Consider the following 16,159-nt stretch of genomic DNA (forward strand, 5'->3'; position numbering starts at 1 on the left):
GTTTAGCCCTCAAAATACATGTGTGAAAGTGTATATACACACATACATATATATATACACACATATACACACACACATAGAAAGTATACAAAAAAAACAACAAAAAACATACATTTCACTTGATTCATTTTATTTTTATTTTTTATTTTTTTATAAACAATCATTCGTTGACATTCAAAAGTCAACTGATTAGCTGGTAACCTAATTTTCTACACTGAAGACTATACGGCATGGCACGCGGCCACACTAGAGCACCATCCCTCTGCTACAAAAAAGGGAAATAGTGTCTCACAAACACTGGAAATAGACACAGGGGAGAACCAAACAGTTGCAAACTTCTATCATACAGGAATGATAGTGATTCAGGGCAACACAAGTCCCTTTGAGAAAGACTTCCCCAGAATCAGAGAAACGGCACTAAAGAAAATAAGCAGTGAAGACCCACCCACAACAGACCATTGCTGCTTCACCGAGATAAAACAAATGAAGGAGATGTTTTCAAAGATAGAACACAAACAAGTGGAAATCGAGCAAAAAATTACAGCCAGCCAGGCCAGCACTGTGTCTCAGGGCTGCGGAGGAAAAATATGATTTCGATCACAGATTTTTGAAATATTGATATTAAAGACGAGTTAGGGCATCCTCGGCAACTTTAGCATGGCTAGGAAAGACACCTAAACACGTTTTCGGCACTTAAAGTGTTAATATTTTTTTTTTGGCTTCCCCTGTTATTTTACCCACGCGACGCCACTGCTGTGGGGACCTCAATGCCAGGACAGGACGAGAACCTGACACTCTCAGCACACAGGGAGACAAACACCTACCAGGAGGCGGTAACATCCCCTCCCAAATATGCCCCCCCAGAAAGAACTATGACCAAACAACAAATAAACATGGGTCACAACTTATACAGCTCTGTCGCTCGCTGGGACTGTACATAGTTAACGGTAGGCTCCGAGGGGACACTTATGGTAGGTACACATATAGCTCATCTCTGGGTAAGGGCCCGCGTCCACCTAGCGCATATTTCTCCGTGAAACATGCTGGGAGTGCGCCGGCAGAGCTGGCTTGAAGCGCATCTTGTAGATGACAGAAATAAATCTACAGCCATGCCGCGGTTTTGCACATATTATAGCATATTTGAATAACTTTATTGTATATTAATTATATATATAGTTATTGCCTGACACCACAGTTCGCCCTTTGCTTTTTATTAGCTTTTTAGTAGTGTATTCGTGTAGTTATTATTATTAGTTTTGTCGCGAATCTCAATGGTCTGTGGGAGACAGCCAGACAGGCAGGCAGCTCCGGTGTCAGGTTACAAACAGAGTGGTAGATGAATGGCTGTGATTGGTTGTCTGAAAATGAGCTCCAGCGCATCGCTCTGAAAGTTCAGAAAGTTTCAACTTTCGGCGGCACAAAAAAGCTGAGAAAAGAAGCCGACGGCAGCGCACTTCCTAGAGGCGGCCGCATGCGGCCGCATGCGCTCCCTCCCCATTGGAATACATTGAAAACAGATGCGTGCGGTCAGAAATATGCGCCAAGTGGACGCGGGCCCTAACAGTACAGTAGACTATTTTATCACCGACCTCAGCCTAGAGTCTCTCAGAGCGTTCACAGTCAGCCAGCAAACACCCCTGTCAGACCACAGCAAAACCACTATCTACCTGAATAGATCAACACCCAACCAGGAAATACCAAAACCAAACAAACTACACACTATTAAAAAACACTACAAATGGAAAGAAAGTAGTATGGAAGCATTCCAATCCGCTATCAAGCTACAAAAAGTCCAATCCAAATTAGACCAATTCCTAGAAAAAAACTTCCAACACAACAGCAAAAGTGTAAACGGGGCGGTAGAAAACCTCAATAACATATTTTACCTTACAGCTTCCTTATCCAACCTAAAGGCCTCAAATAGGAAAGCGAGGAACATTTTTAATTAAAATATGCATGACAAATGGTATGATAATGATTGTAAAAATCTCAGGAAGAAATTAAGGAACCTATCAAACCAAAAACACAGAGACCCAGACAACCAGAACACACGTCTCCAATACAGTGAAACACTGAAACACTACAAAAACAGTCAGAAAAAAAGGGACCAACATGTTAGAAACCAGCTACAAGATATAGAGGAATCCATAAAAACAAACAACTTCTGGGAAAACTGGAACAAACTAAACAAAGTACACCACAAGGAGCTACCCATCCAAAATGGAGATGTATGGGTAAACCACTTCTCCAATCTCTTTAGCCCAATACAAAAAAATGAACAGCAAAAACACATACAAGACAAACTACAAAGCCTGGAGTCAACCATAAAAGACTACCAGAACCCGCTAGACTCCCCAATTACACTACAAGAACTACAGGACAAAATAAAATCACTTAAAACCAAGAAGGCCTGCGGAGCGGATGGTATCCTAAATGAAATGATCATGTTCACAGACTCCAAATTCCAATTGGCTATACTAAAACTCCTTAACATTGTCCTTAGCTCCGGGATCTTCCCCAATATCTGGAACCAAGGACTCATAACACCGCTCCACAAAAAGGGAGACAAATACGACCCAAACAATTACCGTGGGATCTGTGTCAACAGCAACCTTGGAAAAATCCTCTGTATGATCATTAACCACAGACTCATACATTTCCTCACAAACAACAATACCTTGAGCAAATCACAGATTGGCTTCCTACCAAATCACCGTACAACAGACCACATTCTCACCCTCAGCACCCTAATCGACAACCAAATAAATAAAAATAAAAGCAAAGTATACTCCTGTTTCGTTGACTTCCAAAAAGCATTTGACTCAATTTGGCACGAGGGTCTGCTGTACAAACTGTTAGATAGTGGCATTGGAGGGAAAACCTACGACCTCATAAAGTCAATGTACACCAACAACACATGTGCTGTGAGGATTGAGGGAAAACACACCGACTTCTTCCCTCAACGCCGTGGGGTTAGACAGGGGTGCAGTTTGAGTCCAACCCTCTTCAACATATACATAAATGAACTGGCAAAAACATTAGAACAAACTGCAGCACCTGGCATCCCCCTAGCAAACACAGAAGTCAAATGCCTACTGTTTGCAGATGACCTGGTGCTGCTGTCCCCAACAAAAGAAGGGCTACAACAGCACCTTGACCTTCTGCACAAATTCTCCCAGACATGGGCACTGACAGTAAACCTAAACAAAACTAAAATTATGATATTCCAAAAAAGGCCCAGCCTACAACAACAAAAACACAAATTCCTCCTAGACACAATTTCCTTAGAACACACAAAAAACTACACATATCTCGGCCTAAACATCAGTGCTACAGGGAACTTCAATCAAGCTGTGAACGACCTGAGAGACAAAGCAAGAAGGGCTTTCTATGCCATAAAAAGGAACATCAAGTTAGACATTCCAATCAAAATCTGGCTCAAAATATTAGACTCCGTCATAGAACCGATTTCCCTATATGGTTGTGAAATCTGGGGCCCACTTGCAAACCAAGACTTCACCAAATGGGACAAACACTCAATTGAGACTCTGCACGCAGAATTTTGCAAATCCATTCTCCGCACCCAACAGAAAAAGCCAAATAATGCATGCAGAGCAGAACTAGGAAGATACCCACTAATCATCAAAATTCAAAAAAGAGCATTCAAATTCCACAATCACCTAAAAGAAAGCGACCCAGACACACTCCACAACATAGCCCTCACCCACAGAGAGACCCTCGATAGATGCCCACTCAGCCAGATGGTTCTGGGACTCTGCTCACAAACACAAGCAGAGCCACCAGACAGAAACCACAATGGACTAAATCTAATTATAAGAAAACAAAAAGAAAACTATCTGACACATTGGAAAGAAACAACCCAAAACCAGAGCAAATTAAAATGCTATTTGGCCCTAAACAGAGAGTACACAGTGGCAGAATACCTGAGCACTGTGACTGACCCAAAACTAAGAAGATCCTTGACTAGGTACAGACTCAGCGAGCACAGCCTAGCCATTGAGAAAGGCCGCCATAGGCAGACCTGGCTCCCAAGCGAAGACAGACTATGCACCCACTGCACACAAGATGAGGTGGAAACCGAGCTCCACTTCCTAACAACCTGCCCCCTATACCAAGACATCAGAGACATATACTTCCCACAAATTGCAAACACCCAAAGAGACTTTGAAAACATGGACAATAACTCAAAACTCCCATACCTACTGGGAGAAATACAAGAATGTGCAAACACAGCAGCAAGATTTGTGAGCTGCTGTGACAAGAAAAGGACATCCAGCGGAATGCAACCACCATAAAGACTGTAAAAGAAATTCCATCTGTAATGTACTGATTTCTAATGTCTGATTTCTTTTGTTTTCTCTGTTTGATTGTTTTGTTTAGTTTGGCTTTGGCAATGTAAACGTATGTTTCCTATGTCAATAAAACCCATTTGAATTGAATTGAATTGAATGGAGAGAGAGAGCGAGAGAGAGAGAGAGAGAGAGAGAGAGAGAGAGAGAGAGAGAGAGACAGACACACACACACACCCAGAGAGAGACACACAGAGAGACACACACACACACACACACACACACAGAGAGACACACACACACAGAGAGAGAGAGAGAGAGAGAGACACACACACATACACACACACACAGAGAGAGACACACACAGAGACACACACATAGAGACACACACACACACAGAGACACACAGAGACACACACACAGAGACACACACACACACACGCACACACACACACAGAGAGACACACACAGAGACACACACACACACAGAGACACACACACAGAGAGAGAGAGACACACACACACACACACAGAGGTAAATACTATTAACTGGGATGAGGGTATCATGCCATCATTGTAAATGAGCTGGAAAATGATTCCGCCGCAATGACAGATTTGATTCCGCAGCTAAACCCCCCTGCGGTCTCTGGGACAAACGGCAGGACCTCGGCGCTCCCTCTCCGTCTGCGGTGCTGCCGATTCACGCCTCGCTTCTCTGCGTTCTCTTTTTTTTATATTTAAAAAGTATGATCTGCGACCACTGTGTGTATGTGTATGAAATTGCTGTTAAACGGCGTCTTGTTTTGTAAAGCCTGTCGCCGCTGTAAATGAGGGTAACCTCTGTGTCTCACGAGTTGAAATAAAAGGTTATTTTTTATTACCGTCGCTGGTCTGGAGCGGTCGCATCTAGAGAGCCTGCTTTCTCTCCGAAGTTAAATCGACTCTAAATGAAAGTGAAACTTAAGCTACTCTGTACTGTGACCGATAAGAATAGCCGACGCTTCAGTTTATAATGTTGTCCGACACGCTTAGTGTTTTATAAATTAGTGTTTTTTATTTGATGAACGTGGGCACTGATGTGCGAAAATTAACTAAATGGGTTTTATTTCTATATATAAAAAAAATAAACTTGGTGGAGCCTGAACACCAAGTGACACCCGTATCGCCGACCACCGCGACAAGCCTATCGGAGGGCTCTCTCTCTCACCGCGACAAGCCTATCGGAGGGCTCTCTCTCTCACCACGACAAGCCTATCGGAGGGCTCTCTCTCTCACCACGACAAGCCTATTGGAGGGCTCTCTCTCACCACGACAAGCCTATCGGAGGGCTCTCTCTCTCACCACGACAAGCCTATCGGAGGGCTCTCTCTCTCTCACCACGACAAGCCTATCGGAGGGCTCTCTCTCTCTCACCACGACAAGCCTATTGGAGGGCTCTCTCTCTCACCACGACAAGCCTATCGGAGGGCTCTCTCTCTCACCACGACAAGCCGATTGGAGGGCTCTCTCTCTCACCACGACAAGCCTATCGGAGGGCTCTCTCTCTCACCGCGACAAGCCTATTGGAGGGCTCTCTCTCTCACCGCGACAAGCCTATTGGAGGGCTCTCTCTCTCTCTCACCGCGACAAGCCTATCGGAGGGCTCTCTCTCTCACCACGACAAGCCTATTGGAGGGCTCTCTCTCTCTCACCACGACAAGCCTATTGGAGGGCTCTCTCGCTCACCACAACAAGCCTATTGGAGGGCTCTCTCTCTCACCACGACAAGCCTATTTGGAGGGCTCTCCTTTCGAACGAAGTTATGTTTTTGTAGATTTTTATTGGGTTTTTACTACCGAGCAGTCCGGTAGAGAGAGTGAGAGGAGGAATGAGAGACATTCGGCAAGGAACGCCGGGTCCGGGAATCGAACCCGGGTCGGCCGTGTTGCGACGCAGCACATTACGTGGTTCGCCACTCGGGCGCCCCGGTTCTCTCTGATTTTAACTGATTTAACTCTTTAAAGTCTGAAATAAAGGTTTGAAATGAGATGACATTAGGGGGGGGGGGGGGGGGGGGGGGGGCTCACGTCTTTCCCCCGGGCACGACCCCACCGTAAACAAACTCTCTCACTCGTACCATGAATTGAAAATGGGGGACCCTGATGTAAACAAGACGAAAGTCTTTCTCTGGTCTGCATCCCCTTAACAATTGTGTGTATTGAGCTGTACTGTATTGTACCCATTCTGCAATCTGTTAATAAAGTTTTCAATCAATCAATCAAGAGAAAAATAAATCCTCAGAGGAAGAGAGAAAGGAAGAAAAAAGAAAAGGGGGTAAAAATGGTTAGTTTTAACCTTTACAGAGAGGCGAAAGAAAACAGGATGGACCGGCGGTGGAGAGAAAACCTCAGACCCAGTGTAGGATTCATGTCTGTGACACTCTTCTTGTTCTAAAGGCTGGCCTGAAAACACAAGACTCCTCAGTGTCCCTGGAGGGGGGGGGGTTGACCCACAGGGAGGGGGGGGGGGGGGGGGGGGCGTTACCTTCCGTGACGACAGGCCATGTACACAGAGCCGTCCTCACTGCCCACCACAAAGTTGTTGACGTCTCCCAGCGGGAAGGACATGGAGGTGACGGCCACCGCTTTGGACTGTTTGAACACCAGCTCCAGGCTGTCCTGTAGGAGAGGAGAGGAGGGGGGGAGGAGGAGGAGGAGGAGAGGGAGGAGGAGGAGGAGGGGGAGGAGAAGAGGGGGAGGGGGAGGGGGGGAGGAAGGAGGAGGAGGAGGAGGAGAGGGAGGAGGAGAGGGAGGGGGAGGAGAAGAGGTGAAGAGGGAGAAGGATGAGAAGAGAAAGAGAAGAGGAGAAGAGGGAGGAGGAGGTGGAGGAGAAGAGGGAGGAGAAGGATGAGAAGAGGAGGAGGCGGAGGAGAGGGAAGAGGAGGAGGAGAGGGAAGAGGAGGAGAAGAGGGAGGAGGAGGTGGAGGAGAAGAGGGAGGAGAAGGAGGAGAAGAGGAGGAGAAGAGAAGAGGGAGGAGAATAGGGAAGAGGAGGTGGATGAGAAGAGGGAGGAGAAGGAGGAGAAGAGGAGGCAGAGGAGAGAGAAGAGGAGAAGAGGGAGGAGGAGAGGGAAGAGGAGGCGGAGGAGAAGAGGGAGGAGAAGGAGGAGGGGAGGAGAAGGAGGAGGAGGCGGAGAGAGAAGAGGAGAAGAGGGAGGAGGAGAGGATAGAGGAGGCGGGGGAGAAGGAGGAGAGGGAAGAGGAGGAGAAGAGGGAGGAGAAGAGAGAGGAGAAGGAGAAGAGGGAGGAGGAGAAGAAGGAGAAGAGGGAGGAGGAGAAGGAGAAGAGGGAGGAGGAGAAGAGGACAAGAGGGGGAGAAGGGGAGGAGGAGGAGAAGAGGGGGAGGAGGAGAGGAGGGGGAGGAGGAGAAGAGGAAGGGGGGGAGGAGGAGGAGAAGAGGGGGGAGGGGGAGGAGGAGAAGAGGGGGAGGAGGAGGAGAAGAGGGAGGAGAAGAAGAGGGAGGAGAAGAGGGGGAGGAGGCAGAGGAGGGAGGAGGAGGAGACGAGGGAGGAGGAGGTGGAGAAGAGGGAGGAAAAGGAGGAGAAGAGGAGAAGAAGAGAAGAGGGAGAATAGGGAAGAGGAGGCGGGAGAGAGAAGAGGAGAAGAGGGAGGAGGAGGAGAGGGAAGAGGAGAAGAGGGAGGAGAAGAGGGAGGAGGAGGAGAAGGAGGAGGAGGAGAAGAGGGAGGAGGAGAGGGAAGAGGAGGAGAAGGGGGAGGAGGAGAGGGAGAGGGAAGAGGAGGAGAAGGAGGAGAAGAAGGAGGAGAGGGAAGAGGAGGAGAAGAGGAGAAGAGGGAGGAGGAGAAGAGGGGGAAGAGGAGGGAGTGGAGACTGAGTCACATGTATAAAGCGCCCGCCTCTCCGCTCAGGGTCTGTATGTTAACACACGCCGTGCCAACCACAACCTATAAAGTCACTTGACAGTTTATTAATGCATCATCTAAATTCAACTCACACTTTATAAATTATTAACATTTGACACGGGGGGAGCGTTTGGCAGTGACATCGGCAGCTCAGTTCATTTCCTCTCTGCTTTGAAAAATGAGCTGTGTTTAGAAAAAATTTAAAAGGTTCACCGCAGATGGGACAACGAGACGAAACAGCTCAGAGATTCAGGATGAGTGGGACTGAGGTTACGGCGCTTGAAGTCAGCTGCCGCGAAAATAACGGGCGCTGTTAACGTGATCATTTGTTTTTTTCCCCATCGGGAACTCACTTAGTCGTGTCAGTCTGTGGTCGAGGTGAGATATAGATAAGTCACACTATCAAGATGTCATTGATTGAAATTCCTAAAAAAGAGTACTTCTCTATACCTCTCTAGTCTCTGACCACAGCTGTTATCTCTGTACCTCTCTAGTCTCTGACCACAGCTGTTATCTCTGTACCTCTCTAGTCTCTAGTCTCTGACCACAGCTGTTATCTCTGTACCTCTCTAGTCTCTAACCACAGCTGTTATCTCTGTCTCTAGGAGGGATATGAGGACTGTGTGTATGTGTAACTAGGAGGGATATGAGGACTGTGTGTGTGTGTAACTAGGAGGGATATGAGGACTGTTTGTGTGTGTAACTAGGAGGGATATGAGGACTGTGTGTAAGTGTAACTAGGAGGGATATGAGGACTGTGTGTGTGTGTAATTAGGAGGGATATGTGGACTGTGTGTATGTGTAACTAGGAGGGATATGAGGACTGTGTGTATGTGTAACTAGGAGGGATATGAGGACTGTATGTATGTGTAACTAGGAGGGATATGAGGACTGTGTGTATATGTAACTAGGAGGGATATGAGGACTGTGTGTATGTGTAACTAGGAGGGATATGAGGACTGTGTGTAAGTGAAACTAGGAGGGATATGAGGACTGTATGTGTGTGTATGTGTGTGTGTGTGTGTGTATGTGTGTGTGTGTGTAACTAGGAGTAGGAGGGATATGAGGACTGTGTGTAAGTGTAATTAGGAGGGATATGAGGACTGTGTGTATGTGTAACTAGGAGGGATATGAGGACTGTGTGTATGTGTAACTAGGAGGGATATGAGGACTGTGTGTATGTGTAACTAAGAGGGATATGAGGACTGTGTGTGTGTGTAACTAGGAGGGATATGAGGACTGTGTGTGTAACTAGGAGGGATATGAGGACTGTGTGTATGTGTAACTAGGAGGGATATGAGGACTGTGTGTGTGTGTAACTAGGAGGGATATGAGGACTGTTTGTGTGTGTAACTAGGAGGGATATGAGGACTGTTTGTGTGTGTAACTAGGAGGGATATGAGGACTGTGTGTATGTGTAACTAGGAGGGATATGAGGACTGTGTGTGTGTGTAACTAGGAGGGATATGAGGACTGTTTGTGTGTGTAACTAGGAGGGATATGAGGACTGTGTGTAAGTGTAACTAGGAGGGATATGAGGACTGTGTGTGTGTGTAATTAGGAGGGATATGTGGACTGTGTGTATGTGTAACTAGGAGGGATATGAGGACTGTGTGCGTGTGTAACTAGGAGGGATATGAGGACTGTGTGTGTGTGTAACTAGGAGGGATATGAGGATTGTGTGTATGTGTAACTAGGAGGGATATGAGGACTGTGTGTATGTGTAACTAGGAGGGATATGAGGACTGTATGTGTGTGTATGTGTGTGTGTGTATGTGTGTGTGTGTGTGTGTGTGTGTGTAACTAGGAGTAGGAGGGATATGAGGACTGTGTGTAAGTGTAACTAGGAGGGATATGAGGACTGTGTGTGTGTGTAACTAGGAGTAGGAGGGATATGAGGACTGTGTGTACAGTATGTGTAACTAGGAGGGATATGAGGACTGTGTGTAACTAGGAGGGATATGAGGACTGTGTGTGTGTGTAACTTATGAGGACTGTGTGTGTAACTAGGAGGGATATGAGGACTGTGTGTAACTAGGAGGGATATGAGGACTGTGTGTAACTAGGAGGGATATGAGGACTGTGTGTAAGTGTAACTAGGAGGGATATGAGGACTGTGTGTGTATGTGTAACTAGGAGAGATATGAGGACTGTGTGTAACTAGGAGGGATATGAGGACTGTGTGTGTGTAACTAGGAGGGATATGAGGACTGTGTGTGTATGTGTAACTAGGAGGGATATGAGGACTGTGTGTAACTAGGAGGGATATGAGGACTGTGTGTAACTAGGAGGGATATGAGGACTGTGTGTAAGTGTAACTAGGAGGGATATGAGGACTGTGTGTAAGTGTAACTAGGAGGGATATGAGGACTGTGTGTAACTAGGAGGGATATGAGGACTGTGTGTAAGTGTAACTAGGAGGGATATGAGGACTGTGTGTAAGTGTAACTAGGAGGGATATGAGGACTGTGTGTAACTAGGAGGGACATGAGGACTGTGTGTATGTGTAACTAGGAGGGATATGAGGACTGTGTGTAACTAGGAGGGATATGAGGACTGTGTGTATGTGTAACTAGGAGGGATATGAGGACTGTGTGTAACTAGGAGGGATATGAGGACTGTGTGTAACTAGGAGGGATATGAGGACTGTGTGTAAGTGTAACTAGGAGGGATATGAGGACTGTGTGTAAGTGTAACTAGGAGGGATATGAGGACTGTTTGTAACTAGGAGGGATATGAGGACTGTGTGTATGTGTAACTAGGAGGGATATGAAGACTGTGTGTAACTAGGAGGGATATGAGGACTGTGTGTAACTAGGAGGGATATGAGGACTGTGTGTAACTAGGAGGGATATGCGGACTGTGTGTAAGTGTAACTAGGAGGGATATAAGGGCTGTGTGTAAGTGTAACTAGGAGGGATATGAGGACTGTGTGTAACTAGGAGGGATATGAGGACTGTGTGTATGTGTAACTAGGAGGGATATGAAGACTGTGTGTATGTGTAACTAGGAGGGATATGAAGACTGTGTGTAACTAGGAGGGATATGAGGACTGTGTGTAACTAGGAGGGATATGAGGACTGTGTGTAACTAGGAGGGATATGAGGACTGTGTGTGTGTGTAACTAGGAGGTACCTGAGGCTGGGACAGCATGTCTAGGCTCCAGGAGCACATCTTGCCGTCGGTAGAGATGCTGATCAGGTTGTGAGCGTTCTGGGTGCCGACCACGTTGACACAGTAGACGGGGTGCTGCGGAGAGGAGGGTTAGCGGGAGACGTCATCGTTACTATGCGCTCATTTGTGTTGCATCATCAAACTTGTGAACGTGTTGGGGGCAGGTTGGGGGCATACTGGGTGTCAACCGCATCAGGGTTCCCACAGACATTGCAAAATGAAATTCAATGACGTGCAAGTACTTTTCCAAGCACAATTTTTCTTTTAAATGCTGTTTTTTTTTTTTTATATAAAAAAGATTATTCTGATCCAATATTTATGGCCCAAAACCAATTTCCGACAATTAGTTACACTTGAAATGTAAAAACTTTTTTTTTTTGATTTTTTTTCTCTCACTTTTTTCTGTATTTTTCTCCCATCCCAATTTAGTCATTATGCCAATTCCCTTCCTGGTCGGTGTGCGCATTGCCCCACTGTCGGCCTAGCCTCCCTATGATACATGTGGAGTCAGCCAGCTGCTTCTTTTCACCCGACAGCGAGGACTCTCACTGGGGGAACGTAACGCGTGCACGGAGGTTCACGCTATTTCCCCGAGATCCACTCCCTGCTGAACAGGCGGCCAGACGGACCAGTAGGAACCGCAGTTTTTATAACGACCAGGACACATGGCTTCCCACCCGCTAACACTGCCAATTGTGTTACATTTACATTTAGTCATTTAGCTGAAACGCTTTTATCCAAAGCGACTTACAGGTTCTGTATGACAAGTCATCAGGAAGGGCACGACTCTATCAGCTGAGTAACAATGTTCATCAAAGTGTTGCGTGTTACAGTGTAGGTTAGTTTATTAGGACAAGTGCATGACAGTAAGGGTAGGGCTGTCCCCGACTAAGGATTTGGATGGTCGACTAGGATTGGCCAAAATTTGCCGTTAGTCGACTATTGGTTGACTAAAAAAAGAAGAAAAAAATATATATATATAATATCTTTTTTATTTATTAAAAAAAAAATGTATCATTCCATCTGGGCTGTGGGGGTGCTTAATGTCTGAAGGAGTCGACTGAAGGCTTCTTGTCCTCTGCAAAAGCATGCAATTGGTCCACTGATGGATACATCTTGATATTTGTCTAATCTAGTGTGTTCATTAGATGGGTGAAATCCTCTTTCAGTGCCTCTGTGCCTGTTTTCTTAGGCAGTTAGCCTCTGGTATGCGTGCCATTAGCGTTAGCCACGCTTCTAGGCCTCTTTTCTTTTGGAAAGAATGATAAAAAAAAGAAAAGAAAAAATTATTATATTCGACTAAGAGGTTGGCCAGTAGACTACGGCTCCTTTCGACCGATTAGTCGACTAATCGATTAATAGGGGTCAGCCCTAAAGGTTAGTTAGGGTTCGATTATTATTATTACACGTCATACCAACAAGAGCTGAGGACAGAAGCAGAACCATCTGTCCACTACATATGGGAGGACCAGCCCGATGGTGAGCAGGGCCACTGGACCGTCCTCACAGGAGGTTAACGGTCCGATACAGCTCTATTCTCTGGCTTTTGGAAATGGAACCAGGAGGGTGTGTAGTAGTAGGTGTGTAGTAGTAAAGGCTGCGTGGTCTCACTGCGCGTTAGTAGGGACGACCGACCAAGCCGGAGGTACCGCTAGACAGCTGGATTCGAACCCAGAGTCTCTGCGGTGGTAGGCGGAGTACATTATCCACTGTGCTACCCAGCCGCACCCCCCCAAAAACTCTATTTCTTGATTAAGAACAATTTTATTCATGGATGAACAAAACTTTCAATGCGAATGGTTGATTTGAATTTCAGGGATTTTGTAAGCCCATTGTTAAAGAAATGGGCTGTTTTCAAGGAATTCCAGGCCTTGACTTTTTGACACTTTAAGCACTGCAAGGACCTTGTGCAAACCCTGCCACATTCACCACACACAATATACAGTGGTGTCCATAGACGGGGATGACAAGATGTTTTTTTTTTTAGCTATTTATACTTTTAGTGGATCGGAAATTGGCTTCCTGTACAGAAACAGAAGCAGCTTTCCTTTGATTAGTAGGAAGAGAGTTTGTCGAAGCAGTTTTCTCACCAGTCTTGGACTGTGGTGATGTAATCTATAGACACACTGCGCCGTCAACCCTTAAACCCCTGGACTCTGTCCGTCGCTCTGCCCTCAGATACGACACTCATCACTCTGTCCTTTATGAGCAGGTTGGTTGGCCCTGGCTGATGGAGAGGCGCAACAAACACTGGCATTTGTTCATTTGTAAGGCCCTTATTGGTAAGCTATAAGCTTATACTACATCTATTCAATTCAATTAAGGGGCAATTTAGAGCATGAATACGGGAAACAGCTGCACTTCTACACATTAGTGTTGTCAAAAATATCGAAAAATCGATACATATCGATTCTGAATATTTAAAACGGTTTCAATACTCATTTCCCGAAATATCGATATTTAATTATTCATAAAAAAAATGAAAAAAAAAATTGTATAAGGAAGTTGCATTGTTCATTTCAATACCAGTAATAGTACAGTAGTCCACACACACACACGTGCATTCTGTTAAGTCAGAATATGACTGTAATACAAACTGTTCAGTTTGTCAGGTACATGCAACACAGATTACAGTGTTGACATCTGTCTGCTTGAGAAAATACCATGTTCTGCAATAAAAATTATTGAAGTGAGATGAACAGTTATTTTTAAATGTGTGATCTAAAGATAACCAAAGGGTTTTAAACGTGATATATTTATCTTCTCTTATAGTACCAGAGAGAAGCTGAGGAGAATCAACCAGCAACAAAAGCTAAATGTATTACATTTTTTTTTTCTTTTTACATTTTAAGATTGAACCTTTTTCCCTGTGGTATCGAAAATGGTAACGAATATCGATACTTTTCAAGGTATCGTATCGAAGTTCGAAATTCCAGTATCGTGACAACACTACTACACATTCAAGACAAAACAGGGGACAAGAGACATACATGACACTACCAAAGCACGTGCCAGAACGAGATCCATACATTGTTGATCTGTCAAGTCCAATAAATACATTTGGTCAGTACAAAAAAAAAGTGCACTTTCATCAAATTCTTTTAATCAAGGGGTCAAAAAGGTGCCGACCACATTTATCCGATATTCAAGCTGTCGCATGGTGAGCGGACGGGGGAGAAACGTCATTACTTTATCGCTGTTATATCATAAAGTAGGAGTGAGTTATTATAATCAGGTCTCTCTGGTACTGTATCATAAAGTAGGAGTGTATTATTATAACCAGGTCTCCTGTACCATATCATAAACTAGGTGTATTATAACCAGGTCTCTCTTGTACCATATCATAAACTAGGTGTATTATAACCAGGTCTCTTGTACCATATCATAAACTAGGTGTATTATAACCAGGTCTCTCTTGTACCATATCATAAACTAGGTGTATTATAACCAGGTCTCTTGTATCATATCATAAACTAGGTGTATTTTATAACCAGGTCTCTCTTGTACCATATCATAAACTAGGAGTATTATAACCAGGTCTCCTGTACCATATCATAAACTAGGTGTATAATAACCAGGTCTCTTGTACCATATCATAAACTAGGTGTATTATAACTAGGGATGCACGATAATTATCGGGATATCAGCAATTATGACGTCATCCCGATAAACCCGATAACGTTATTGATAGCTCCGATAATATATAATAAATTATTTGGTTAAAAGAAATCCGGTGTGGGTGGATTTGGATGAAGGGCGCTTGTTTTTATTATAGCCTCCTCCCGTTTTGCCAGTACTGTGGTACGATTGTTAGCGTGTGGTTTAGTAACAGGGAGTTTTTCACAAATCCAGCGCTCCCTTTCTTGGCTGTGACGTACAGTAGTCACGTTACATTCGGAGGCAGACAGTCGATCTGCCAATTACGTCCCACCGCTTGCACCCACCTCTTCTTCTTACCACCAATCAGAAGCTCTCGTTCATTTATTTACCTCCGGATTGTCAGCCATTATTCTACTCGGAGCTCAGGCTAATAACGTTAGATCCCCGCCAGCCACATTGACAAGTACCAGCGCTTATACATTACTGGCAAATGTCTTGTTGCACTTGTGGCAACGAGCGTTGTCAGCATCGACTTTAGTAAAATAGACCCAGACTTTTGAACGTTTCGTTCTGTCCGCCATGATGAGAGCAGAGCTGTCTGTACTCGGCAGCACCCGTGTGTGTGTGTGTGTGTGTGTGTGTGTGTGTGTGTGTGTGTGTGTGTGTGTGTGTGTGTGAGTGAGTGTGTGTGTGAGCACAGCCAGCTCCTCGCGCAGGCAGAGACACCGAGGCAGGAGAGATATAGAAAACGGCCAACAAGATTAGTTTGCGACATTTAAATTCCTCAAAAAAAACCTCCATAATTTCTCGAGTACCGATAGCAGTACCGATGACGTCAGAGCTTATAAATACTAAAAAAGAAAGAAAAATTGATAAAAAAATATATATATATATATATATACATTAAAAAAAAGATTATAATAAAATAAATATCGGTTATCGATATCGGTTATCGGCTTGAGGAGCATAAAGTTATCGGTATCGGTATCAAAAAATCAATATCGTGCATCCCTAATTATAACCAGGTCTCTCTTGTACCATATCATAAACTAGGTGTATTATAACCAGGTCTCTCTTGTACCATGTAGCCCCTTTTACCCCAGTTGACTTAGAGGGCAGGGCCCTAGGTTCGTAACACCTAGCTCTTACTAATCTAATAATACAAATATACGAATAT

General features: G+C 45.0%; 1 protein-coding gene across 2 annotated transcripts in view; it reads right to left on the reverse strand.

Moving 5' to 3' along the window:
• Positions 1–16,159, reverse strand: part of dync1i2a (dynein, cytoplasmic 1, intermediate chain 2a) — a 257,355-nt gene that overhangs the window by 22,520 nt on the left and 218,676 nt on the right. For both annotated transcript variants that reach the window (XM_084315380.1, XM_084315381.1), the window contains exons 11-12: positions 11,344–11,457; positions 6,834–6,967 (exon numbers count right to left, since the gene is read on the reverse strand). In XM_084315380.1, coding sequence (XP_084171506.1) covers positions 6,834–6,967; positions 11,344–11,457 — 248 coding nt within the window. The remainder of the gene's footprint in view (positions 1–6,833; positions 6,968–11,343; positions 11,458–16,159) is intronic.

The sequence above is a fragment of the Notolepis coatsorum genome, assembly GCF_963971535.1.
Source record: "Notolepis coatsorum genome assembly, chromosome: 5".
NCBI lineage: Eukaryota > Metazoa > Chordata > Actinopteri > Aulopiformes > Paralepididae > Notolepis > Notolepis coatsorum.